At 36.1% G+C, this 25,729-nt stretch overlaps 1 protein-coding gene across 2 annotated transcripts in view; it reads left to right on the forward strand.

Moving 5' to 3' along the window:
* CUNH1orf185 (chromosome unknown C1orf185 homolog) overlaps nucleotides 1-14,607 on the forward strand; it is a 46,180-nt gene extending 31,573 nt beyond the window's left edge. For both annotated transcript variants that reach the window (XM_004774494.2, XM_004774495.3), the window contains exons 3-5: nucleotides 2,678-2,813; nucleotides 10,654-10,690; nucleotides 12,453-14,607. In XM_004774494.2, coding sequence (XP_004774551.1) covers nucleotides 2,678-2,813; nucleotides 10,654-10,690; nucleotides 12,453-12,847 — 568 coding nt within the window. In that variant the 3' untranslated portion in view covers nucleotides 12,848-14,607. The remainder of the gene's footprint in view (nucleotides 1-2,677; nucleotides 2,814-10,653; nucleotides 10,691-12,452) is intronic.
* Nucleotides 14,608-25,729: the final 11,122 nt, after the last annotated feature.

Here is a 25,729-nt window from a genome sequence, read left to right on the forward strand (position 1 = left end):
AGTGTAGGGATAGAGGGAACATACCTCAATATCATAAAAGCCATCTATGAAAAACCCACAACAAATATCATTCTCAATGGGGAAAAACTAAGAATTTTTCCCCTAAGGTCAGGAACACAGCAGGGATGTCCACTATCACCACTGCTGTTCAACATAGTACTAGAAGTCCTGCCTAAGCTATCAGAAAACAGAAAGAAATAAAAGCCATCTGAATCGACAAGAAGTCAAACTTTCACTCTTTGCAGGTGATACAGTACTTTATGTGGAAAACCCAAAAGATTCCACCCCAAAACTGCTAGAACTCATACAGGAGTTCAGTAAAGTGTCAGGATATAAAATCAGCATATGGAAATGAGTTGCATTTCTATCACCAACAAGACAGAAGAGAGAGAAATTAAGAAGTTGATTCCATTTACAATTGCATCCAAAACCATAAGATATCTAGGAATAAATCTAACCAGTGAGGCAAAGAATCTGTACACTGAAAACTGTAGAATACTCATGAAAGAAATTGAGGAAGACACAAAGAACTGGAAAAATGTTCCATGCTCATGGATTAGAAGAAAAAATATTGTTAAAATGTCTATGCTACTTACAACAATCTATACATTCAATGCAATCTGTATAAAATACCATCAACTTTTTTCACAGACTGGAACAATTGATTCTAAAAACTGTATGGAACCAGAAAAGACAAAATAATGTTGAAGAAGAAAACCAAAGGTGGTGCCATCAGAATTCTGGACTTCAAGCTCTCTTACAAAGCTATAGTCGTCAAGACAGTATGGTACTGGCACAAAAACAGACACATAGATCAGTGGAACAGGATAGAGAACCCAGAAATGGACCCTCAACTCTATGGTCAACTAAACTTTGACAAAGCAGGAAAGAATGTCCAATGGAAAAAAGACACTCTCTTCAACAAATGGTGTTGGGAAAATTGGGCAGACATGCAGAAGAATGAAACTGGACCATTTCCTTATACCACACATAAAAAAAACTCAAAATGGATGAAAGACCTAAATGTGAGACAGGAATCCATCAAAATCTTTGAGAAGAACACAGACAGCAACCTCTGTGACCTCAGCCACAGCAAGTTCTTCCTAGAAACATCGCCAAAGACCAGGGAAGCACTCAGCATAATCTCTGAGTGAAATAAGTCAAGCAAAGAAAGTCAATTATCATATGGTTTCACTTACTTGTGGAACAAAGGAAATAACATGGAGGACACTAGAAGAAGGAAAAGAAAAGTGAATTGGGGGAAATAGGAGGGGGAGAGGAGCCACAAAAGAGACTGGATTCTGAGAAGCAAACAGGGTTTTGGGGGGCGGTAGGGATATGGGTGAGCCTGGTGGTAAGTATTAAGGAGGGCACATTTTTTATGGAGAACTGGATGTTGTACATAAATAATGAATTTGGAACACTGCATCAAAAACTAATGTATTTTATGGTGACTAACATAAAACAATAAAAAAAATGACAAGGGAAGCAGGGCAAAAGTGAACTTTTGGGACATCATCAAGATAAAAGATCTGCATAGCAAAGGTAACAGTCAACAAAACCAAAAGACAACTGACAGAATGGGAGAAGATATTTGCAAATGACAAATCAGATAAAGGGCTAGTATCCAAAATGTATGAAGAACTTATCAAACTCAACATCCAAAAAACAATCAAGTCAAGAAATGGGCAGAAGACATGAACAGACATTTCTCCAAAGAAGACATCCAAATTGCCAGCAGACACATGAAAAAGTGCTCAACATCATTCCACATCAGGGAAATACAAACCAAAACCACAATGAGATACCACCACACACCAGTCAGAGTGGCTAAAATGAACAAGTCAGGAAATGACAGGTATTGGTGAGGATGTGGAGAAAAGGGAACCCCTCCACACTGTTGGTGGGAATGCAAGCTGGTGCAGCCACTCTAGAAAACAGTGTGGAGCTTCCTCAAAATGGTGAAAATAGAACTACCCTATGACCCAGCAAGTACACTGCTGGGTATTTACCTCAAAGATACGAATGTAGTGATCTGAAGGGGCACTTGAACCCCAATGTTGTTAGTAGCAATGTCCACAGTGGAAACTATGGAAACGGGCCTAGATGTCCATCAATAGATGAATGGATATAGAAGGTGGTATACATACACACACAGACACATACACACAACAGAATATTGTGCCTCCATCAAAAAATGAAAGTCATTTGCAATGACTTGAAAGGAACAAAGGGTATTATGCTAAGTAAAATAAGCCAATCAGAGAAAGACACTTAAATGATCTCACTGATATGGGGAATTTGAGAAACAAGACAGAGGATCATAGGGGAAGGTGGGGGAAAATGAAACAAAACAAAACCAGAGAGAGAGACAAACCTTAAGAGACTCTTAATCTCAGGAAACAAACTGAGGATTGCTGGAGTGGAGGGACGTGGGAGGGATGGGGTGGCTGGGTGATGGACATTGGGGAAGGTATGTGCTATGGTGAGTGCTGTGACCTGTGTAAGACTTATGAATTATAGATCTGTACCCCTGAAACAAATAATACATTATATGTTAATAAAAAATAAAAATAAATATTAATATTTCTGATTTTAAACCTTTATGTATAACTATTAGAAATAACATTATAATGGAACTCATGTTTGATAATATTCTCTATAAAATATTTTTCAGAGAAATATTTCGAAATTCCAAATTTAAAGCAATTGATGAGAGATGCAGGCAAAGATCATCAAAGGGAAAGATTAAACCTCATTCTCATTGTGTCTTTATTTCTCGAAATTTTCATACTGGAGGATTCCTATCACAGGTAGTGTATGATGTTTTATAGAAATATTTTCAAATAATTTATTTGATACTATGTCACTAACATTGTTGTGTTTAAATCTGAAAAACAGTAGCCACTGTTTTCGATATGAGAGATAGTAATATGGAACTAAATTTAAATTACCCAAACTAGTTAGTTTTTATATTATAGGAAAATGAAAAACTAAAACTAAGAAGTAGTTGCTTCTCTATATCTCTAGCCTAAGAGCCTATACTCCTCATATTAGGGTTATTACAGGGATGAAGAAAAATTGCATAAGAAAAACAAAACAAAATTGCCAGGCTTAACAGAGGAAAGTGATTTGGAAATAAGAGGAAACTCAGAAAACCAAATAATCTAAAAAACCAACTAACTGAAATTAAGTACTACTTAACAAAGATTTATTAAGATTTCAGTATATTCTAAGCTCTGGGACCCCCCCGTTAAGGATGATAAGTTATCCTTAGTGTAGTACAAGTGGGAAAGGCAGACACATAGTTAACTTTCTGTTATGTGGTGTCAAAACAGTGTTATATGGACAAAGTAAAACAGGAGAGATACCAGTGGAAATGTAAAACTATGATATAATTAAACAAAACAAATATTGGTGGTTTATAGCATCATCATTATTATTATAGCATTAATTTTAAAAAGCAGCAAATTGATAGAATATCAAGGTTTCATTGTACATATTGAATATTGAACTCATGTTGAACTCAATGTTCATTTGCTGAATAAATATTTTTCAAGTGCCTTAAATATGACAACACTAGGTTTGGCACTGAGGCTACATAAATAAGATATGAGTTCAGATCTAGATGAGCCCAAAGTTAGTAGAGAAGAAAAACATATAAAATAAAAATTACATCATGGGGCGCCTGGGTGGCTCAGTGGTTTAAGCCACTGCCTTCGGCTCAGGTCATGATCTCGGGGTCCTGGGATCGAGTCCCACATCGGGCTCTCTGCTCGGCGGGGAGCCTGCTTCTCTCTCTCTCTCTCTCTCTCTCTCTCTCTCTCTGCCAGCCTCTCTACCTACCTGTAATCTCTCTCTGTCAAATAAATAAATAAAATCTTTTAAAAAAAATTACATCATAATATGGTAAGAGCCACAGAATTAAAGAAATGCAGGCAAGGGAGCATAAATTGAGAAAGCCTTCACAGAGAAGAAATTTTTAGTTGGATTTTGAGAAAGGAATAGAAGTTTGCCAGGAGGAAAGGACATTCATTCTATGTTCAAAGGCTTGCAGGTATGAAAGTAAGTAACATGTTCAGTAAAAATGTTATAATGTTTGGGAGCTAAGGTTCATAAAGGGAAATGGTGGGAAAAGGTCCTGGAGATGAGGTTTTGAGAAACCTTATTTACAGCTTAAAGATTTTGGATTTTACTCCACAGACTTTACAGATCCACTGGAGGCAGTATGGGATTATAGTCAAGAGCATAGACTGTAGAGCCAGTTGATGCAGTTTCAAATCCTAGCTCAACCACTGCTAGCTGTGTAATCTAGGCAAATTACTTACTGTGTGTCTGTTTCCTCATCTGCAAAATGGGGATGATTTAATCTCTATAGAATTGTTATGGGAAGTAAATGAATCAGTATGTAGAAAACACTCAGAATTGTGCCTGGCCACATAGTGAGCACCATACAAGTTTACCATTATGATTACCGGGAGATTTTAGGCAGGTGGGTTTAATGATCAAATCAATTCTAAATAGTTCTTTCAAATGGAAGATTGTTTGAAATTGAGATTATATTGCAGAGAAATGTTTAAATGTATTTACTGAGTACCCATCACATGCTAGGCATTTTGCTGGATACTGTAGTACAATGATGTCTTCATACCTAATGATAGATACAGATAAACAAAATGTCATGAGTACTATGATGGAAGAAGTACATATATAACAGTACCATTAAACTGTTTATTGTTCATTCAACAAATACCTAATAGAGTCCTATATGCCAGGCACTATTCTAGGCAATTGGAAATTTGGTAGTGAACAAGAAAAACAAGAGTCCCTGTTTCCATGAGATTTATAGACTAATGGGAGAGATAAATAATATACAAAAATATAGAATATTATTCAAAATTATTGATAGTGATAGGAACCTAATTCAGAAAAAAAGATAGTATAAATCATAGTATGAAAACAGGGTATGAAAAGAATAAGGTAGTACTGACTTCAGCCACAATCATTTCAGGCAGTACAAAAGGATTTTTCATATTTTCCTTCTTTTTCTCATCTCAGTTTCTGCCTGTGTATTGGCCTCTTCCTCACCTCCTAGAGACAGGCAGGCAGGAGGATGAAAATTATAATGAAAGATACGGCTTAATGGATAGAACTAGAGCTGCATTTCTAAAATGTATATTGTGAAATACTGCATATAAACAATAGAGTACCCACAAACAATTTAAAGACTAATAAGTGTAATTATTTATACCCACCACTCAGAATAAGAAATAGAATATTACCAGTACCTTTGAAGTGTTCTGAGCCTTCATTTATCTCTTACAGTCTGTACCCCAGCCCTTCACTGCAACTATCTTATAATTGCAGTTAATCATTTCTTTGCTTTTCTTTATGATTTTACCAATGTATTATTAGATTTTACATGATTTCAGACTCCATGTCTAATATACTCTTACCTTTTTGTGCAACATTATGTTTCTGAGATTTCATCCAGGTTGGTGCATATACCCATAGTGCACTATAGACTTTTTTTTTTAAAGATTTTATTTATTTATTTGACAGAGATCACAATTAGGCAGAGAGAGAGAGGAGGAAGCCCCATGCAGGGCTTGATCCCAGGACTCTGAGATCATGACCTGAGCCAAAGGCAGAGGCTTTAACCCACTGAAGCCACCCAGGTGCCCCACATTATAGACTTTTTTTTTACAGTATTCCAGAGTATGAACTGACCAAATTTTGTTTGCAAATAATCAAAATTATAATTAAAAGACCTCGAATAGCTAAAGCAATTTTGATAAAGAACAAAAATGGATGTATCACAATCCCAAATATCAAGATACTCTACAAAGCCTTAGTGATCAAAACAATGTGATACTGGCACAAAAACAGACGTGTAGATCAATGGAACAGAAAAGAAAACCGAGAAATGGATCTACAACTGTATGGTCCACTAATTTTTGACAAAGCAGGAAAGAATATCAAGGGAAAAAAGTCTCTTCAACAAATGGTGTTGGGAAAACTGGACAGCAGCATGCAAAACAATCAAACTGGACCACTTTGTTACACCATACAAAAAAAAAAATTCAAAATGGTTGAAAGACCTAAATGTGAAACAGGAAACCATCAAAATCCTAGAGATCACAGGAAGCAACTTCTTTGACATTGGCCATAGCTACTTCTTACTAGCCATATCTTTGGAGACAAGGGAAACAAAAGTAAAAATGAACTATTGAGACTTCATCAAGATAAAAAGCTTCAATGTTGTATCTAAAACCTTTTTCTAATCTAAGGTGTAAAGATTTATGCCTATATTTTCTTCTAAGAGCTTTAATAGTTTTAGCTCTTATATTTAAGTGTTTGATCTATTTTGAGTTAGTTTTTGATATGGTGTGAGGTATGGGCCCAACTTCATTCATTTACATGTACATATCTTGTCCCAACACTATTTGTTGAAAAGTCTATGCTCTCCCCAATGATTGTCTTCAAACACTTGTCAAAAATCAATTTGCTATACATGTGAACATTTACTTCTGGAATGTCAGTTCCATTCCATTGATCTTTATATCTATACTTATATCAGTTCCACATCTTAATTATTATAGCTTTGAAGTAAGTTTTAATTTCAGGAAGTTCTCCAACTTTTTTTTTAGGATTGTTTTTGCTATTAAGTGTTACATTTTATATTTCTATCTTTGATCCACTTTTAGTTAATTTTTTTAATAAGGTGTGAGGTTTAGGTCAAAATTCATTTTGGGAGCTCCTGATGTCTAATTATTCCAGCACTATTTATTGAAAAGACTATCCTTTTTACATTGAATTACTTTTGCAACTTTTATCAAAAATCTGTTGAGCAAATACATGTGGGTCTATTTCTGGATTCTCTGTCTATACTGTTGACCTGTGTGTCTATTTCTATCAAAACCACACTCTAGCTACATAGTAGGTCATAAAATTGGACAGTATTGTTCCTCCAATTTCATTGTTCTTTTTCAATGTTATTTTTTAATATTTTCTTGGTTTTTTGCCTGTTCATATAAATTTTAAGATAAATTAATCTCTAACTACAAAATACCTTTTTAAGATTGTAATGGAAATTACATTTAGTTTATAGATTGGTTTGAAGCAAATTGCCATCTTTACTACAATTGATACTTCTATTGACCTGTCTTCTGTGACTTTTATAAGTAAAGTTACTTATTACTTTTAGTAATTTTTGTGTGTGTGTGGACTCCATTGGTTTTCTTCAACACAATCATATCATCTGTGAAAAACATCAACTTTACTTACTTTCTAATCTTAATGCTTTTATTTTAATTTTTCATCTTGTACTGGGTAAGACCTCATGTAATAATGATAAATAGAAGTGTCAGGAACAGTTATCCTTTTTATATCCCTGATCTCAGAATACATTCAACTCTTTACCAGTAAGTGTAAAGTTCACTATAAAATTTTTGTAGTTGCATATTGTCAGGTCATGGAAATTTCCTTCTATTCTTAGTCTAATGAAAGTTTGTTGTTTCTGTTTTTTTTAGTCATGAAGTTTGCTCAATTTTGCCAAATGGTTTTTCTGCATCTTTTGACATTGTTCACATGGATTTTCTCTTTTGTTATTGTGAATTACATTGAATTTCAAATGTTAAATCAACCTTGTATTCCTGGAATATTCCTGGAATAAACTCCAATTTACCCATATATTTTAAATCACTTTTACATCTATGTATATGAGGAATATTATGCTATAATTTTATCTTGTAATATCTGTATTATATTTTTTAAAAGATTTTATTTATTTCTTTATTTGAGAGAGAGAGAAAAAAAAAAAAAACAGGAGCAGTGGGAGGGACAGAGGGAGAAGCAGGCACAGGGAGCCTGGTGCTGGGCTGAATCCCAGGACCCTGGGACCATGACTTGAGCTGAAAGCAAACACTTAACAGCCTGAACCACCAAGATGCCCTTCTTTGTCGTTAGATTTTAAAATCATAGTTATTCTGGTCAGAAAACTCTCCTTTTTGAAAAATTTTTGTGCATAATTGGCAATACTGTGTTCTCAAAGGTTTTCCTAGAATTCAGCAATGAGGTCATCTAGGTCTAGAGTTTTCTTCCAGAGAAAGTTTTTGACTATAAATATAGGACCTTTAATAGATATGGGGCTATTTAAGTGTTTTATTTTGTATGCTTTAGAAATTTGTTTTTCAATGAATTTGTCCATTTGATTTAAATTGTTAAGTTTATTGGCATAAAGTTTTAATAGTATCCACTTATTTTCCTTTTAATATCTGTAGAATCTTTAGTGATGGCACTCTTTTCATTCCTGATTCTATCTCTCTTTTTCTAAATGAATCTTGCTCGGAATATTCAGTTTGTTATCCTTAGACTTCTTTTATGTAAACATCTAATATTTAAATTTTCTTCTAAGCAAAGCTTTTGCTGCATCCCACAAATTTTTATGTTTTGTTTTCATCATTATTCAGTTCAAAATAATTTAGAAGTGTCCTTTTGTTGTCTTCCAGGATATTGACATTTTTGAAGAATACAGTCAGTTACTTTATAGATCATAAGATTGATTTTGACTACCCTTGTGATCAGATTCATTTTATCATATATGAAGACATACAATATTCATCTGCTTTTCACTAATGATTTTAGTTGATCACACCATCAGGATGATGTCTATTCTTCACCCATTGTATTATTCCTGTTTTTACCCTAGCAATTAAATAATCTGTGTGATGACACTTTGAACCATGTAACCATGAAAATATCTTTCTTCATCAAACTCTACTTACCAAGTAGACAGGTGATAAGTAGAGTTCCTCTGCTTACCTGAACCAAGGTAAGGTTCCTACCTGAACCTTGCTTTACAAAGCTGTAGCAAAATAATGTTTTTCTTATGATACTACTTCCATCTTCCATTGGGCTTTCTACTATAAGAAAAAAATTCTCTGTCTTTATTATCTGTGTAGACTCATGGGTTTCTGTGTTATTCAGCAGATGGTAGTCCATTACTGTACTTATTTTGATGCTCAGTTTTTTCCAGATTTAAGCAGTGAGAACCCCCAAGTTTGTTTCCCTTTTTTATACATCCCTGTCATTTTTTGAGCCCTTACTTCTGAAACTATAGCATAATTTTTAATAGTTGGAAGAATATTGATAATATTATTATCTATGTATCATAATACATTTAAGTATATCTTTTAGAATTTTAAATTACAGATTTAAAAAATGCTTAAGATTGTTGTAAAGAACATTCTGGTAACTGAATATTTACATAAATCCAAAATTATTAACCTGGCATAATACATTTCTAGAAGTAGATTTGTTATATGGCCTTCCAGAAAAATTCTACCTGTTTATAGGCAGCAATGTGTAAGAATGTCCATTTTGCAATTCCCTTAAATTTGGGTGGAATTTCAGTCAGTCTAGGGCCTTATTCTGTGGTCCCCAGACCAGCAATATTGTTATTACCTAGGCACATCTGTTAGAAATGCACAGTCTCAGACCCCATTCCAGACCTACTGGGTCATAATCTGCATTTGAACAAACTCACCGGGTAAAACATAGGCACATAAAAGTCTGAGGGGCAGCATTCTGATATAATTTATATAGGAGTCACAAACTGAATTGGTCCTAAGTCTAGGCAAGGTAAGTCAGGAGCCTGTACTGGTATTTATATTAATAAAAGGTAAACAAAACAAATAAGTAAAGTTGATTGCAAAAAAAGTGCTTAGGTGTTATCCTATATACATATAAGACATATATGAAATATATATATTATATATACACACTCACATGCACACACACACACATACTTAAATGTATACTATATAATGTATAGTGTGTGTGTGTGTGTATATATATATCCTAAGAAACCATTTTGGGGAATAGGACAATGCAGATCAGCATGGAGTACTAACACTGTTCCCCTAAAACACAAGAAAGCAATGTTATTATCTCTCCTGCCTCATTTTTACCCACTCCATCCCAAACACCCTATGCAGTAGCCCACTGTTTATCTAGTGGTCTAAGAAAAACTGAATCAGAACTCTGTAACTCTGTAATCAGAGTGTTACAATGGATACTCCCAATCTCCTCCCAGAGAATGTGTTTTAGTAGGGTCTGATATTATGTCCAAGTATCAACATTTTAATAATAGGCACACCAGGTGATTCTGATGCCCTGGAGTTTGAGAACTACTGTACCACTACACTTAGCAGAGTACATCTTAGAATATATTGTTTGAGCAACTATTTTATTTGCTTCAAAAGAATAGCACATGAATTCATGTTTTTGTTGTTGGTTAATGAAATGAGTAAGAATTCCAATTAGTTTTTTAGACCTCTCTAGTTCTAGTGACTCTGAGTTAGTGAGGAGGGGGAGAAATAATCCTGATGAACTCTATTTCACCCCTTCATTCCTAATCCTGAGATTGCCTTCTTGAACCAGTTCATGTTTTCTCCAGATGATACCTAAACACTTTTTTTTTTCTGTCAGTATATTTTGATGAAATAAATTCATATTATGGGAAAAAAATCCATCAAAACCTTATTATGAAGTTAAAATATATTATTCTCATATAAATATATATTAAATATATTAAAGAAATTATAGAGAAACCATTCAGTTTTTAAAATATGAATAACTTTTTTTATGTAGGAGGAGCAAAGAAAAAAGGAAACAGCACATATAAAAGGTAAATTTTCTCAACAATTTGTTAGAAGAAACCATAATTATATATAATTATAGCAATTTTTAAAGAACCAAGAGGCCTACCTAAATGTTATCTAAATATTGTTTTAATACCATGGAAATTCAAGGGAAACATTAATGTATTAGTATGTGAGTGGGCATATATTCCTTAAAAAACAAAACTTACAATGTCACATCTTAAAATGTGAAATTCAAATTTTTGTTCCTTATTTATACCCGAAAGCATCATAGTCAGGAGCATCTTGGTGGTTCATTGGGTTAACTGTCCAATTCTTGATTTCAGCTCAGGTCATGATTTCAGGGTTGTAAGATCAAGCCTGGCATAGAGCTCCATGCTGGGCATGTAGTCCGTTTCTTTTCTTTCTTTTTTTTTTTTTAAAGATTCCATTCATTTTGACAGACAGAAATCACAGGGAGGAAGAGAGGCAGAGAGGCAGAGAGAGAGGAAAGGAAGCAGGCTCCCTGCTGAGCAGAGAGCCCGATGCGGGGCTCGATCCCTGGGCCCTGGGATCATGACTTGAGCCGAAGGCAGAGGCTTTAAACCACTGAGCCACCCAGGTGCCCCATGTAGCCTGTTTCAGATTGTCTCCATTCATCCCCCCACCATCCCTAAGATTAAAAAAAAAAAGAAAAGTGTCATAGTCAATGCCCTATAGTTATCCTGGAGGGTCAAAAGACACGAGTATTTTATAATCCTCTAGATATTGTATATTGTGTCTTACTACCTCAAAATATTTTCCTCCTATGTAAGAAATGTTGGATATACAAAATGTAATAAGATATTTAAAACAGCTTTAAAAATTAATACATGAGGTGGCGCCTGGGTGGCTCAGTGGGTTAAGCCGCTGCCTTCGGCTCAGGTCATGATCTCAGGGTCCTGAGATCGAGCCCCGCATCGGGCTCTCTGCTCAGCAGGGAGCCTGCTTCCTCCTCTCTCTCTGCCTGCCTCTCTGCCTGCTTGTGATCTCTCTCTGTCAAATAAATAAATAAAATCTTTAAAAAAAAAAAAAAAAAAAAAAATATACATGAATATCAAAGTTCAGTATGTAAAATATTATAAAAGATACTTAATCCTAAGGTGTATATATATACTATATATTATGTAGTATATTTTCTAAACAACATTTTTAAATATCAACTGTGCAGTATAAATAATGTAATAATTGAAGAAGAATGAATCTTAGAGTACTAGAAGTCTAGGTGAAGTCCATTGTGTCTCTGATCTGTGGTGAGTCATCAGTCTCTAAATCTTAGTCTTCTCTTTTGTGAAATGGTTCTAATAATAACTTCCTTGAAAAATTATTGGAAGGATAAATGATATATGGAAATATATCAAACTGCTTCACATATTATAAGGCACTCTAAGAATGTTAGTAGTTAGTTTAATTGGTGTCAAGGCAACCCATAGGCCCTTTCCACTGTGAACCAAACATTTTGTAATCTGCCTACTTACAATATTCCAGAACTGAGCTTTCTAGCCTATTTAGAATCTTCTCCTATTAAAACAGGTTGATTTTCTTTAGAACAGCCTTTTCTATTCTTGATTGTAATGAAGTTGTTAATCCCCAGTTACATACTTAACATTGTACAGATGATGATAGCAACTTAGAATTTTCATTATTGCATCCTTCCATCCATTTTAACCCAAAAAAGAGTCTGAATTTTAAAAAGAAATATCGCCTTTATATGTAAGATTCAGGTCATGAATGTATAGTATTAATAGTAAATCTAATTTTCTTTTACAGCAATTAAAGATCACTCTAAAGACGAATTCTGCCTTGCAACGCAGAAGGTCATTTGTGACCCCTCAGAGACTAGCTTGGCAACACATCCCAGCAGTGTTACCTTAACCTTATCAACACTACCATCTAATTCTTATCACAGCCAAAGTATAGAAGCAGCTGATGACTGGTTTTTTGATGATACTCTAGCAAAAAAGAACTCTCCAATGCCTTTTATCAGGGAACCTCTACTGGAAAAAGTATTTTCATACCTGTCAACAATTTCCTTAGAAGACTGTACTGAAAATGTACTGAATATGGCACTTTATGATGATCAGAAAGATGACAGCATTAAGGAAATATTTTCACGAAGAAATGCAGAGGTTGAAATACAAAACCTTCAACATAATATTGAATGACTTTTTTCTTTTGAAACATTGTATACACTGAAATCATGGAAAGTTAAAACTGAATCACCAGCTTCTGAGTCTCTTAACATGTCCATACTAATATTACTTGTTCTTTACCTTAGAGTGGTCCTACTTCCCTTGCCATTTCTTATTTCTAGAAACAAAATTACAGGAAGCAGTAGAGTGACATTATGAATATTAAGTTTAACTCCTTGTATTTCATCAAAGGACATAATAAATAATATGAATATATTTCAACATACAAGAGAAATACTTTAAAAAACCTTCAGCATAAATAGATTTTTGAATAAAACATTCACAACATTTCCTTATACTTTTGACATTTTCAATTTTACTTCCATGTGGGTAGGGCTGGGCAGAATACTTCCATCAGCTTTTCTGAATTTTAAATACATAAATCTCTTAACATTCAAATTTTATTTTGTCATGATTTTGGTAAACAATATAATTTTGCTCTTCTAGGGGAGCCTGGAAACTGAAGAATCCAGAAAATAATTTTCTTTGCCCCTTCCTATGTCCGTTTCTCAGAATGGTTTCCCAATCCTTACTCCACTATGATGGAAATGTGGCCAGCTATTTTCCTAAACTGCTGATTCAAGCTAGATGAATCAGAATTCTCACTAATCTGAGAGATCCTTCTTTTTTTTTTTAAACATATCTTTATCATTTTATTAGGAATAATTCTAAGTGGGTAATGCAGAAAATTTACTGAGTTTAATGAGTTTTCCAAAACCTTTTAATGAAAATAATCTGAGAGACCCTTGGTCAGATTTCTATGTTTAGTCCTGAGGGATTTCTGAAATCATCCACCATGTAATTAATCTTTTTTCCCTTTCTCCTAAATAGTCTCCATATAATCAGTTCTCTCCTTTCTTCCTTCCCTCCTTCTCTCTCTCTCTCTCTCCTTTTCTTCTTTCTTTTTTGGAAGATGACTAAATATAATATTAACTTTTGTATTTAAGTTACTCACCTACACTTGTGCATATCTTCCCAAGAGATAAATCATACCTATTACAATAAATGAAAAGAAACTTCTCTAAATTAAAAGTAGCGTTGCCCATGTCTATTGATTCTGTCCCATGGGAAATATTAAAAAGGATTAGAATACCTGTCTCCTGAACACCTCATTGTTTCTACATAGTTACTGGTTGTGAAAACAGCTCTCTTAGATGTCCACCCCTACATCTAAGTAAGCTATTTGAACTCAGGGTCTGTAAGGAACAGCGTATATATAAATTGTTCTCTGTCTCTTGGTGTCTCACCAACTTCTATCTTACTACCTATCCCAGAGAAGTTATCTCTAATTTTGCTAAGATGTTAAAACTTTTCTAGGAATTTGGGATTGGAGATAAGAGAGTCTGGCTTTGATCTGATTAGTCTCTGGAATAGCGGAAACAACCTGGGGAGCTATGGGCTACGTTTGGGAAGGAAAAATAGTAAATCTGCAGTGAGAGAGCAGCAAAGCACTTTCAAAGTAAAAAGCAGAGATGAGAGATAAGGCGAATGTGATTCCTGCTTTCTAATAGTCCTCCATTTCCTTATTCCAGCCCTTCATGAAGCTGCCCTTGGCTTAGTATGGCAGTCTGGTATCCTAATAATAAGTTCCCCTGTTTGCTTAAGCTAGCAAGATTTGATATTTATTAATGTCCTGTTTTTAACTGTGGTTCTGGGCTTTGGTAGGGTACCCTTGTAATTTTATAATAAATTGTCCTTTTTGCATAAAGTAAAAAGAGTTCTGTTTCTGTTACTATGAACAAAGCATCCTAACCAAATTCTTGTCATTACAAATGAGAAATAAAGAGATCTATGCATATAAAATAATTGTTATAGTATGAATGAATAGATTGAACTTTTTTCTCAAAACCTAGCACATGTACTTTTATTAAAATGTTATTCTATATCATAGCTATATAATTGAAAAGACTGATAAGCATATGAAATTACAGCAGTCTAAAATAATCTTATTTTCAAGAACTGTAAAGAATCTAAGATTTCACCATTCGTGCCCTCCGACAAGTTAGCCCTCAGTGGTTTTGTAGTGACAAAGGATGGTTTATTATTCATAGCAGTAGCAAGGATGACTTTTGAAAGAGGCTGACGTCCATGGAGTAGATCATCTTGTCCACTTAATTATTAAATTTCTTCTGATATTGCTCTTGGGGTAGCATTTACTTAAGACTCGTTTATATTCATATTCTGTGTCCATTCTCCCATCGGGAAACTTACCTACATACATCATTCCTAGACTCCTTGTCACTAATTTTCCAGTTGTATTCCTTACAAGTCTCCTACCATTCAGCCAAACCATTACCTACTGCCAATGAATCAACAAAAATCTATACCTCTGAAAATTTATTCTTCCAAGCTATACAGCTAGGTCACTGCTCAAAGTTATGCCTACTGAGACTTTCACCCCTGCCTATCAAGGCCATACATGAGCAGGGCTCTCTTAATTTAGGTGTGAACTCTGAGATGATGCTGGCATATCATGTGGAACTGTCTGAAAGTCAGGATCAAGTATTTTCTTTACTTGATGCCATAGCTATATGGTGAGAGAGAGACCATGTAGCAGGAGTAAGAGCCATGGGTATCTCAACCATTTTCTCATGCAATTTCTTTGTGGTTTAAGAATCTGCTCAAATTCAATTTTATATAACCTAATGCCATTTGTAATTGAATACAGATCTGCATGCCTAACTTTATGTGTTAGGAAATCAGACAACACCAGTTCATGGTGAACAGTTGAACTCAAAGGTAAGTTGGTGGCCATAGTCACATGTTAAGTCCCTACTAGTTTAATAGTAAGCCAGAGGATGTTTCCAAAGAAGAATAATTGGCAGGTGATAACATGGCTTTTTTTAGAATCCTACAGACTTTCATTAACCTAGAGTTGCCTGATAAAGTCTCCATGGAGACTTTCTATTTGCTACAAACACTTCACATAGCATGGATCTGCTATGTGGTAGAACTAACTTAGTAGCCTGAATCTGTTGCAGAGCTTTCTATTCTTCCAGACCATACTCAGAACTGGAACCTCTTTCAGGTTCCTCAGTGAGTGGGTCCAAGTAGCACATTCAAATGAAATATATGTTACCTCCAATATCCAAAGGAGTCCACTATACATTGTGCCTCTTTCTTAGTGGTTGGAGGTATCAGATGCAGCAACTAGTCTTTCACCTTGGAAGGGATATGCTCCAGACCACTGGATTCATAGTAATTTTCCTGAGGCAACAGGCCCTTGAATTTTGTAAAATTTATTTCCACCCTCTGGCTTGCATTTATCTAACCATATTATCTAGGGTAGTTACTAATGTTTGTTTACCATGTCCAGCTAGCATGATATCACAAATGTCTTCTGGTGTCCATTTGTGTGGAATGAGGATTAAGGCCCATTTAGACTAAATTATGACAGAGAGCTAGAGAGGTAATTTAACCCTGCAGTAGAACAGCGAAGTTAGTGCTGATCTTTAGAGATGAAATAAAACTGTGTGTTATGGTCCACACTAACAGGAATAAAGAAAAAAATTATTTGCTGGAGGAATAGGTGGATAGCATATACAAGAGAAAGCACTGGTTTGCTCCACCAATGAAGCAACACCAGGAACAGTAGCTATAATTAAAGTGACTACCTGATTAAATAGCTTAAAACAATCCATTTTCATTTTCTAAGTGGTATCTTCTTCTGAACAGGCCAAATAGGCAACTTGAAAAGAGATATGGCAAGAATTACCACTTCTGAGTCCTTCAAGTGGCATTAATTTCTAATCTCTCTCTATGTGTATTGCTTTTGGTTTATTATTTTGGGTGGGGAAAGCAGTTCTAGTGGCTTCCACTTCGTTTTTGCTAACATAATAGCCCTCATCCCATGGGTTAGGGAACCAATGTGGAGATTTTGCCCTTTGCTAAGTATGCCTACTCCAATTATGCCTCCTAGGACTGGAGGAAATAACCATGGGTTTGGTTTGGAACTCACTGGGCTAACTGAGATGAACCAGTCTAAAACTACATTAATGACCTTACTTCCATAGGCCCCTATTTTAACTAAGGGACCACTGTGACTTTTAGATATCCAGGAATTAGTGGCAGTTCATAGCCAGTATCTGGTAATCTGTTTTTTAAATCTGGTTATTTGCCTTAGCCCAATGCACTCTCACATTGGCTAATGGCTGCAGATATTTGGGAGGAAGTGTAGGAGGAAGATTTTCTATGTAATAAAATTTGTAATGTAAATTTTTAGCAGAACAGCTGGGCCCTTCCTCAAAGGCCATCTTTTATCTAAAAGGCTCTGAGTTTGAGAACTAGCTCAAATCTGGAAACCGGTTGAGGAACCACGTCTTTATATTATGATGATTCAAGTTAGAACTATTCATCAGACTTAGAGCTTTTCCTCTTACTTAAACCAAATAAGCTTTTATAGGTTAAATCTCTCTCCACTGTGGTAGACAATAACTGAAGTATCTGCTTGGCTCTTTCAACTCTCCAGCTGTTGTTTTGCCCCTGGATACCTTGGATTTTCACCTAAGCATGTAATAGTTCAAGAGTGAGCCATGGCAAAAGACCTGAAGAGAAATCTTTTGAAAGAAGATGTACGAATAACCAACAGATACATAAAAATGTGCTCAAAGTCATTAATCATCAGGGAAATGCAAATCAGAAAAAAAAAAAGCCATGTGCTATGGTATTGGGTTGGAATTGAAGGTATTAGTATGTATGTATATGCAATGTGTGTTTGTGTGTGTATGTATTTATTTACAAGGATACTTCTAATACTATTATTAGCATTAGTATCTTTTTAAAATTTTTTTTAAAGATTTTATTTATTTATTTTGACGGACAGAGATCACAAGTAGGCAGAGAGGCAGGCACAGAAAGAGAAGGAAGCAGGCTCCCTGCTGAGCAGAGAGCCCGATGCGGGGCTCAATCCCAGGACCCTGGGATCATGACCTGAGCCAAAGGCAGAAGCTTTAACCCATTGAGCCACCCAGGTGCCCAACATTAGTATCTTTATGCTATATGTGTTTATACTGTATTTCCTAATACTGATCCCTCATGTATCAACACAGTTAATGCTCAGACTTGGTTTCATTTTTTTTTTTAAGATTTTATTTATTTATTTAACAGAGAGACACAGTGAGAGAGAGAATACAAGCAGGTGGAGTGGGAGAGGGAGAAGCAGGCTTCCTGCTGAGCAGGGAGCCTGATGTAGGGCTCAATCCCACACCCTGGGATCATGACCTGAGCTGAAGGCAGACAGTTATTGACTAAGCCCCCCAGGTGCCTCTCAGACTTGGTTTCTAAAAACAATTCTCCACTCAAAGGAAATAATATTCCTTGAAGAAATGGTTAATTCTAGGACTGGGGCAAGGAAATTATGAAGTAAATCTAGAACATTTTCTTGCACCTAAAGTAAGAAAGCACACATAAATTGATGGGACCATGTCAAAAGGACACCTGAGTTAGCTTAAAGAGGCTCCCACTTTTCAAACTAGGGAAATTCTGAGGACAAAATGAATAATAATAAATTGTAACATATTGAACTAAAAAAGGAACCATGAATCCATCCTGAAAACCTTTTATAAAAAATTTAAAGGGCTAAGGACAGAAAGCCAACTAATAAATGTAGAAAGTTAGATTTAGGAAATCATTTTTGCAATCTCTTTAGTAATAATTGATTTATGCAAGAAGTCCATGTGTTAGTACACATTAAGTTTAAGATAGTTGAGAACATGATATTCACATCTCAAAGAATCTGTACATACACACAGATTCTGTACAAAAAGAAAAAACTACTTTTCCAATGGGAAAAGACGATAAAGTAATCAAACCAAATGATCATTTTTTTCCCTTATTTTCATTTTTATTTATTTTTTAGTTAACATATAATGCATATCTGACATACCATTGTTTGTTTCAGGGGTACAGGGGTACAGGTGTGTGATTCAACAGTCTTACACAATTCACAGGACCCACCATAGCCTCACCCTCTCCAATGTCCATCACCTTAACACCCCATCCCCGCGCCCTCTCCCCTCCAGCAACCCTCAGTTTGTTTCCTATGATTAAGACTCTCTTATGGTTTGTCTCCCTCTCTGATTTCATCTTGTTTTATATTTTTCTTTCTTCCCCTCCGATCCTTTGTTTTGTTTGCTTAACAAATACCCTCTAGTTACATCCACATCATTGCAGATAGATTTCGTTTTTTTGATGGCTGAGTAGTATTAGAGTGTGTGTTTCTGTGTGAGTGTATGTAGGTATGTGTATGTATGTGTATGTGTGTGTATATATCCTATATCCATCTGTCGATGGACATCTGGGCTCTCTCCATAGTTTGGCTATTGTGGACAATGCTACTATGAACGTTGGGATGGAGGTGCCCCTTCAGATCACTACATTTTTGTCTTTGAGGTAAATACCTAGTAGTGCAATTGCTGGGTCATAGGGTAGCTCCATTTTCAACTTTTTGAGGAACCTGTATACTGTTTTCCAGAGTGGCTGTAGCAGCTTGTATTCCCACCAACAGTGTAAGAGTGTACCCCTTTCTCTGCATCCTTGCTAACATCTGTTGTTTCCTGTGTTGTTAATTTTAGCCATTCTGACTGGTGTAAGTTGGTATCTTATTGTGGTTTTGATTTGTATTTCTCTGATGCCAAGGGATGTTGAGCATTTTTTCAGGTGTCTGTTGTCCATTTGTATGTCTTGTTTGCAGAAATGTCTATTCATGTCTTCTGCCCATTTCTTGATGGGATTATTTGTTCTTTGAGTGTTGAGTTTAATAAATTCTTTATAGATTTTGTATACTAACCATTTATCTGATATGCCATTTGCAAATATATTCTCCCATTCTTTTGGTTTTCTTTTGGTTTTGTTGACTGTTTCCTCTGCTGTGCAAAAGTTTTTTTTTATCTTGATGAAGTCCCAATAGCTCATTTTTTACTTTGTTTCCCTTCCCTTGAAGACATGTCTAGCAAGAAGTTGCTGCAGCTGAGGTTGAGGAGGTAGCTGCCTGTGTTCTTCTCTAGGATTTTGATAGATCCCTGTCTCACATTTAGGTCTTTCATCCATTTTGAATCTATTGTGTACAGTATAAGGAAATGGTTCAGTTTTATTCTTCTGCATGTGGCTGTTCAATTTTCCCAACACCATTTGTTGAAGACACTGTCTTTTTTCCCACTGGATATTCTTTCCTGCTTTGTTGAAGATGAGTTGGCCATAGAGTTGAGGGTCCATTTCTGGGTTCTCTATTCCATTCCATTGATCTATGTGTGTCTTTTTGTGCCAGTATCATACTATCATGACTACAGCTTTGTAATAGAGCTTGAAGTCCAGAATTGTGATGGCACCACCTTTGGTTTTCTTTTTCAACATTCTTTTGGCTATTCAGGGTCTTTTCTGGTTCCATACAGTTTTCAGGATTTTTTTGTTCCAGCTCTGTAAAAAAAGTTGATGGTATTTTATAGGGATTGCTTTGAGTGTGTAGATTGCTATAAGTAGCACAGTCATTTTAACAGTATTTGTTCTTCTAATCCATGAGCATGGAACATTTTTCCATTTCTTTGTTTCTTCCTCAATTTCTTTCATGAGTGTTCTATGGTTTTCTGAGTTCAGATTCTTTGCCTCTTTGGTTAGTTTCATTCGTAGGTATATTATGGTTTGGGGTGCAGTTGTAAATGGGATCAACTCCTTAATTTCTCTTTCTTCTGTCTCATTGTTAGTATATAGAAATGCAACTGATTTCTGTGCATTGATTTTATATCTTGCCATGTTGCTGAATTCCTGTATGAGTTTTAGCAATTTTCGGCTGGAGTCTTTTGGGTTTTCCACATAGAGTATCTTGTCATCTGTGAAGAGTGAGAACTTGACTACTTCTTTACTGATTCAGATTCCTTTTATTTCTTTTTGTTGTCTGATTGCTGAGGCTAGAACTTCTAGTACTATGTTGAATCACAGTGGTGATAGTGGAATCCCTGCTGTATTACTGACCTTAGGGGAAAAGCTTTCAGTTTTTTCCAATTAAGAATGATATTTGTGGAGCCTGGGTGGCTCAGTGGGTTAGGCCTCTGCCTTTGGCCTCAGGTCATGATCTCAGGGTCCTGGGATCGAGCCCCGCATCAGGCTCTCTGCTCAGCAGGGAGCCTGCTTCCTCCTCTCTCTCTGCCTGCCTCTCTGCCTACTTGTGATCTCTCTCTCTCTGTCTAATAAATAAATAAAATCTTTTTTTAAAAATGGTAGAATTCCCCCTAGAAAGCCACCTGGCCCTGGATTCTTGTCTGTTGGGAGATTTTTGATTACTGCTTCAATTTCCTTGCTGGTTATGGGTCTGTTCAGGTTTTTTATTTCTTCCTGTTTCAGTTTTGGTAGTTTATATGTTCTAGGAATCCATCCATTTCTTCCAGATTGCCTAATTTATTGGCATAGAGTTGCTCATAAATATGTCCTTACAATTGTTTGTATTTCTTCCATGTTAGTTGAGATCTCTCCTCTCTCATTCATGATTTTATTTATTTGGGTCCTTTCTCTTTTCTTTTTGATAAGTCTGGCCAGGGGTTTATCAATCTTATTCTTTCAAAGAACCAGCTCCTGGTTTCATTGATTTGTTCTACTGTTTTTCTCTCTTTCTTTCTTTCTTTCTTTTTTTTTGTTTGTTTGTTTCTATTTCATTGATTTTTGCTCTGATCTTTATTATTTCTCTTCTTCTTCTGGATTTGGGCTTACTTTGCTGTTCTTTCTCCAGCTCCTTTGGGTGTAGGATTAGGTCGTGTATTTGAAACCTTTCTTGTTTCTTGAGAAAGGCTTGTATTGCTATATACTTCCCTCTTAGGATCTCCATTGCTACATCCCAAAGCTTTTAAACTGTTGTGTTTTCATTTTCCCTCATTTCCATGAATTTTTAAATTCTTCCTTAATTTCCTGGTTGACCCATTCATTCTTTAGTATGATGCTCTTTAACTTCCATGTATTTGGGTCCTTTCCAACTTTCCTCTTGTGGTTGAGTTTCAGTTTTAAAACATTGTGGTGCAAAAATGTGCAGGGAATGATCCTGATCTTTTGCTACTGGTTGAGATCTGATTGGTGACCCAGGATGTGATCTACTTTGGAGACTGTTCCATGTGCACTAGAGAAGAATGTGTATTCTGTTGTTTTGGGATGGGATATTCTGAATATACCTGTGAAGTCCCTTTGGTCCATTGTGTCATTCAAAGCCCTTGTTACCTTGTTGATCTTTTGCTTAGATGATCTGTCCATTGCAGTGAGTGGGGTGATAAAGTCCCCTACTACTCTTGTATTACTGTCGATGTGTTTCTTTGATTTTGTTATTAATTGTCTTATATAATTGGCTGCTCCCATGTTGGGATAAATATTTACAACTGTTAGATCTTTTTGTTAGATAGATGCTTTAATTATGATATAGTGTCCTTCCTCATGTCTTATTACAGTCTTTGGTTTAAAATCTAATTTGTCTGATATAAGGATTTCCACCCCAGCTTTTTTTTTTTTTTTTTTTTTTTTTGTAAATGTTTTTCCAGCCCCTCACTTTAAATCTGGAGGTGTCTTTAGACCTAAAATGAGTCTCTTACAGTCTGCCTATCAATGAGCCTTGCTTTTTTATCTAATCTGATATTTTATGTCTTTTGATTGGGGCACCTATCCCATTTACATTCAGGGTAACTATTGAAAGATATGAATTTAGTGCCATTGTCTTATCTGTAAAGTCACTGTTTCTGTGTATTGTCTCTGTTCCTTTCTGGTCTATGTTACTTTTGGGCTCCCTCTTTGCTTAAAGGATCTCTTTTAATATTTCTTGTAGGGCTCTTTTAATATTTCTTGTAGGGCTCTTTTAATATTTCTTGTAGGGCTCATTTGATCACAAATTTTTTTAGTTTCTGTTTGTCCTGGAAGCTTTCTACATGCCTCCTATTTTGAATGACATCTTAGCTGGATAAAGTATTCTCGGCTGCATATTTTTCTCATTTAGCACCCTGAATATATTATGCCAGTCCTGTCTGGCTTTCCAGGTCTCTGTGGGTAAGTCTTCTGCCAATCTAATGTTTCTACCTTTGTAGGTTATGGACTTCTTGTCTCAAGCTGCTTTCAGGATTTTCTCATCTCTGAGATTTATAAATTTCACTATTATATGTCAGGGTGCTGACCTATTTTTATTGATTTGAGTGGGATGCTCTGTGCCTCCTGGACTTGGATACCTGTTTCCTTCCCAGATTAAGGAAGTTCTCCACTATAATTTGCTCCAATATACCTCTGTACCTCTCTCTCTTTCCTCTTCTTCTGGGATCCCAGTTATTCTAATGTTTTGCTTCATGGTATCACTTATCTCTCTTTTTCTCCCCTCATGATCTAGTAATTGTTTATCTCTCTTTTTCTCAGCTTCTTTATTTTTTTCCCATTTTGTCTTCTGTATTTGTCTTCCTTTCATTTATCCTTGCAGTTAGAGCCTCCTTTTTTTTTTTAATATTTATTTATTTTTCAAAGAGAGAGAGCACAAGCATGGTGAGCAGCAGGAAGAGGGAGAAGCAGGCTCCCTACTGAACAAGGAGCTTGATGTGGTACTCGATCTTAGGACCCTGGGATCATGATCTGAGCTGAAGGCAGACCCTTAACCAACTGAGCTGCCCAGGCATCCCTAGAGCCTCCATTTTTTATTGCTTCTCATTAATGGCCTTTTTTATTTTGACTTGATTAGATTTTAGTTCTTTTATTTCTCTAGAAAGGGATTCTCTAGTGTTTTCTATGCTTTTTTCAAGCCCAGCTAGTATATTTATAATCATTATTCTGAACTCTAGTTCCAACATCTTACTTATATCCATACTGATTAGGTCCCTGACAGTCAGTACTGCCTTTTGTTCTCTTGTTTGATGTGAGTTTTTCTGTCTTGTCGTTTTGTCCAAGTGTTTCTATCTCAGGCACATGGTCCCCTTTGTAGTCTCCAAACCCTGCAGACTCCTGTTCAATGCCTAGATGCACTCAGATGAACAAGAGAACAAAATACTAAAATGGCAACAATGACTCTCCCAAAATATACACTAAACAAATCAGAAGAGACACAAAACTGAAAAAAAAATTAAAAGAAACAAAAGAAGGGAAAGGTTTGAAAAAGAGAGAATATTATCAGACAAGCAGACAGAATAGAGCAATACACTGGATCCTGTGTATACTTTAGTCCACTTGTTAGAAAACTCAATCCAAAAATTATAAAGAAAGAAAATCATATATGTAAAAAATAAAATTGAATACTTTGGAAGGATAGAATGTAACTGTAAAAATGAAAATTAAAAAAGACTTTAACAAAAAACAAAGAATATGATGTATGATCAAACAGGTTAAGAGAACAGAGCCATACACTAGCTTCTGGATGTATTTTGGCCTGTTGGAAAAAACTGCATCCCAAAATTATAAAGAAAGAAAATCACACACACACACATACACTTAAATACAAGGGATAGAATGTAAGTGTAAGACTCAAAATTTTTAAAATTTTATTTTTTAGATTTTATTTATTTATTAGAAAGATAGCACAAGTAGGCAAAGCAGCAGGCAGAGGGAGAGGGAAAAGCAGGCTCTCCACTGAGCAGGGAGCCTGATGCAGGACTCCATCCCAGGACCCTGGGATCATGACTGAGGCAAAGGCAGCCACTTAACCGACTGAGCCACCCAGGTGCCCCTAAAAAGATTTTGAAAAGAATTGGTAAAATAAGAAATTGGTTGAAAAAAGAAAGAGAAAAAATTAAAATCGAAAGACTGAAAATCATGGGAGGAAAACCCCACGAACTCTATATGCTCTGTTCCTCTAGTGCTGGAGTTTTACAGTTCTCCTTGATCAGTAAACTTGATCTTGGCTGCATGTTCTTGGCTGATCTTCTTGGGGAGGGGCCTGTTGCACTGATTCTCAAGTGTCTTTGCCAGGGGACCAGGCTAAGTAAGTTTCTCTGGCTTGTTCTATGTGCCTTTTGTTCCCTGAAGCCTTTCTGCACAGCTTTAGAGGATGAGAATGAAAATGGGAGCCTCCCAAGCTGAGCTTTTGGCTCCAGGGCCCCACTCCTCAGTTCACCCTCAGGGAAAAGCCATCAATCACTCTGGTCTCCCTGGTGTCTGTCTGCACTCTATGCTCACCCAGCCTGTAACCAAGCATTTCTATCTCAAGCACACAGCCTCTTTTCTAGTCTCCATACCCTGGAGACTCCTGCAGTGTGTTCTCCTGTGCTGCTCTTCCCAGGTGAGGAAGGGGGATCTTGCCAGTTCTTCTGCTTGTTGGGCCCCTGCTTGGAGAGCAGTCACCTTACTGTGCTCTAGTTCATGGTTTATGGTAACCCCAATTTGAAAACACATTCCTGGGCTCACTGCTTGCAACTGATTTCCCTGCTCTGATCTGAGGAACTCTGCCACACCCAGGCACCCCTGGTCTTCCTGTGACCCCCCAAGGATCCTGAGACCATACTGTCCCACCCAGGATTTTGCCCCACTTAGCCACGTGAGTGCCTTTCAGGCTGGGGCATCTCCTCACCAAAGCAGACTTCTAAAAACCAACTGACCAAATTTATAGTGTGAAAAATGAGACCAATCGACATTATTTACCTCCCATTATGAGGCACTGAGGACACAATTCCTATACACTATTCCTGCTCTCCCCCTCCAAATTACCTAAGTTTTACTTTTTTAAGATTTTACTTATTAACTTGAGAAAGAAAGAGAGAGAGCACAAGTAGGGGTAGCAGCAGAGGGAGAGGGAAAAGCAGGCTCCCTGATGAGCAGGGAGCTCAATATGGGACTTGATCTCAGGATCATGACCTGAGCTGAAAGCAGATGTTTAAGTGACTGAGTCACCCAGGTGCCCCCCAAATTACCTAAAGTTAATCATGA

The sequence above is a fragment of the Mustela putorius genome, unplaced genomic scaffold (genome assembly GCF_011764305.1).
Source record: "Mustela putorius furo isolate JIRA1106 unplaced genomic scaffold, ASM1176430v1.1 tig00003853_pilon_pilon_pilon, whole genome shotgun sequence".
Classification (NCBI taxonomy): Eukaryota; Metazoa; Chordata; class Mammalia; order Carnivora; family Mustelidae; genus Mustela; species Mustela putorius.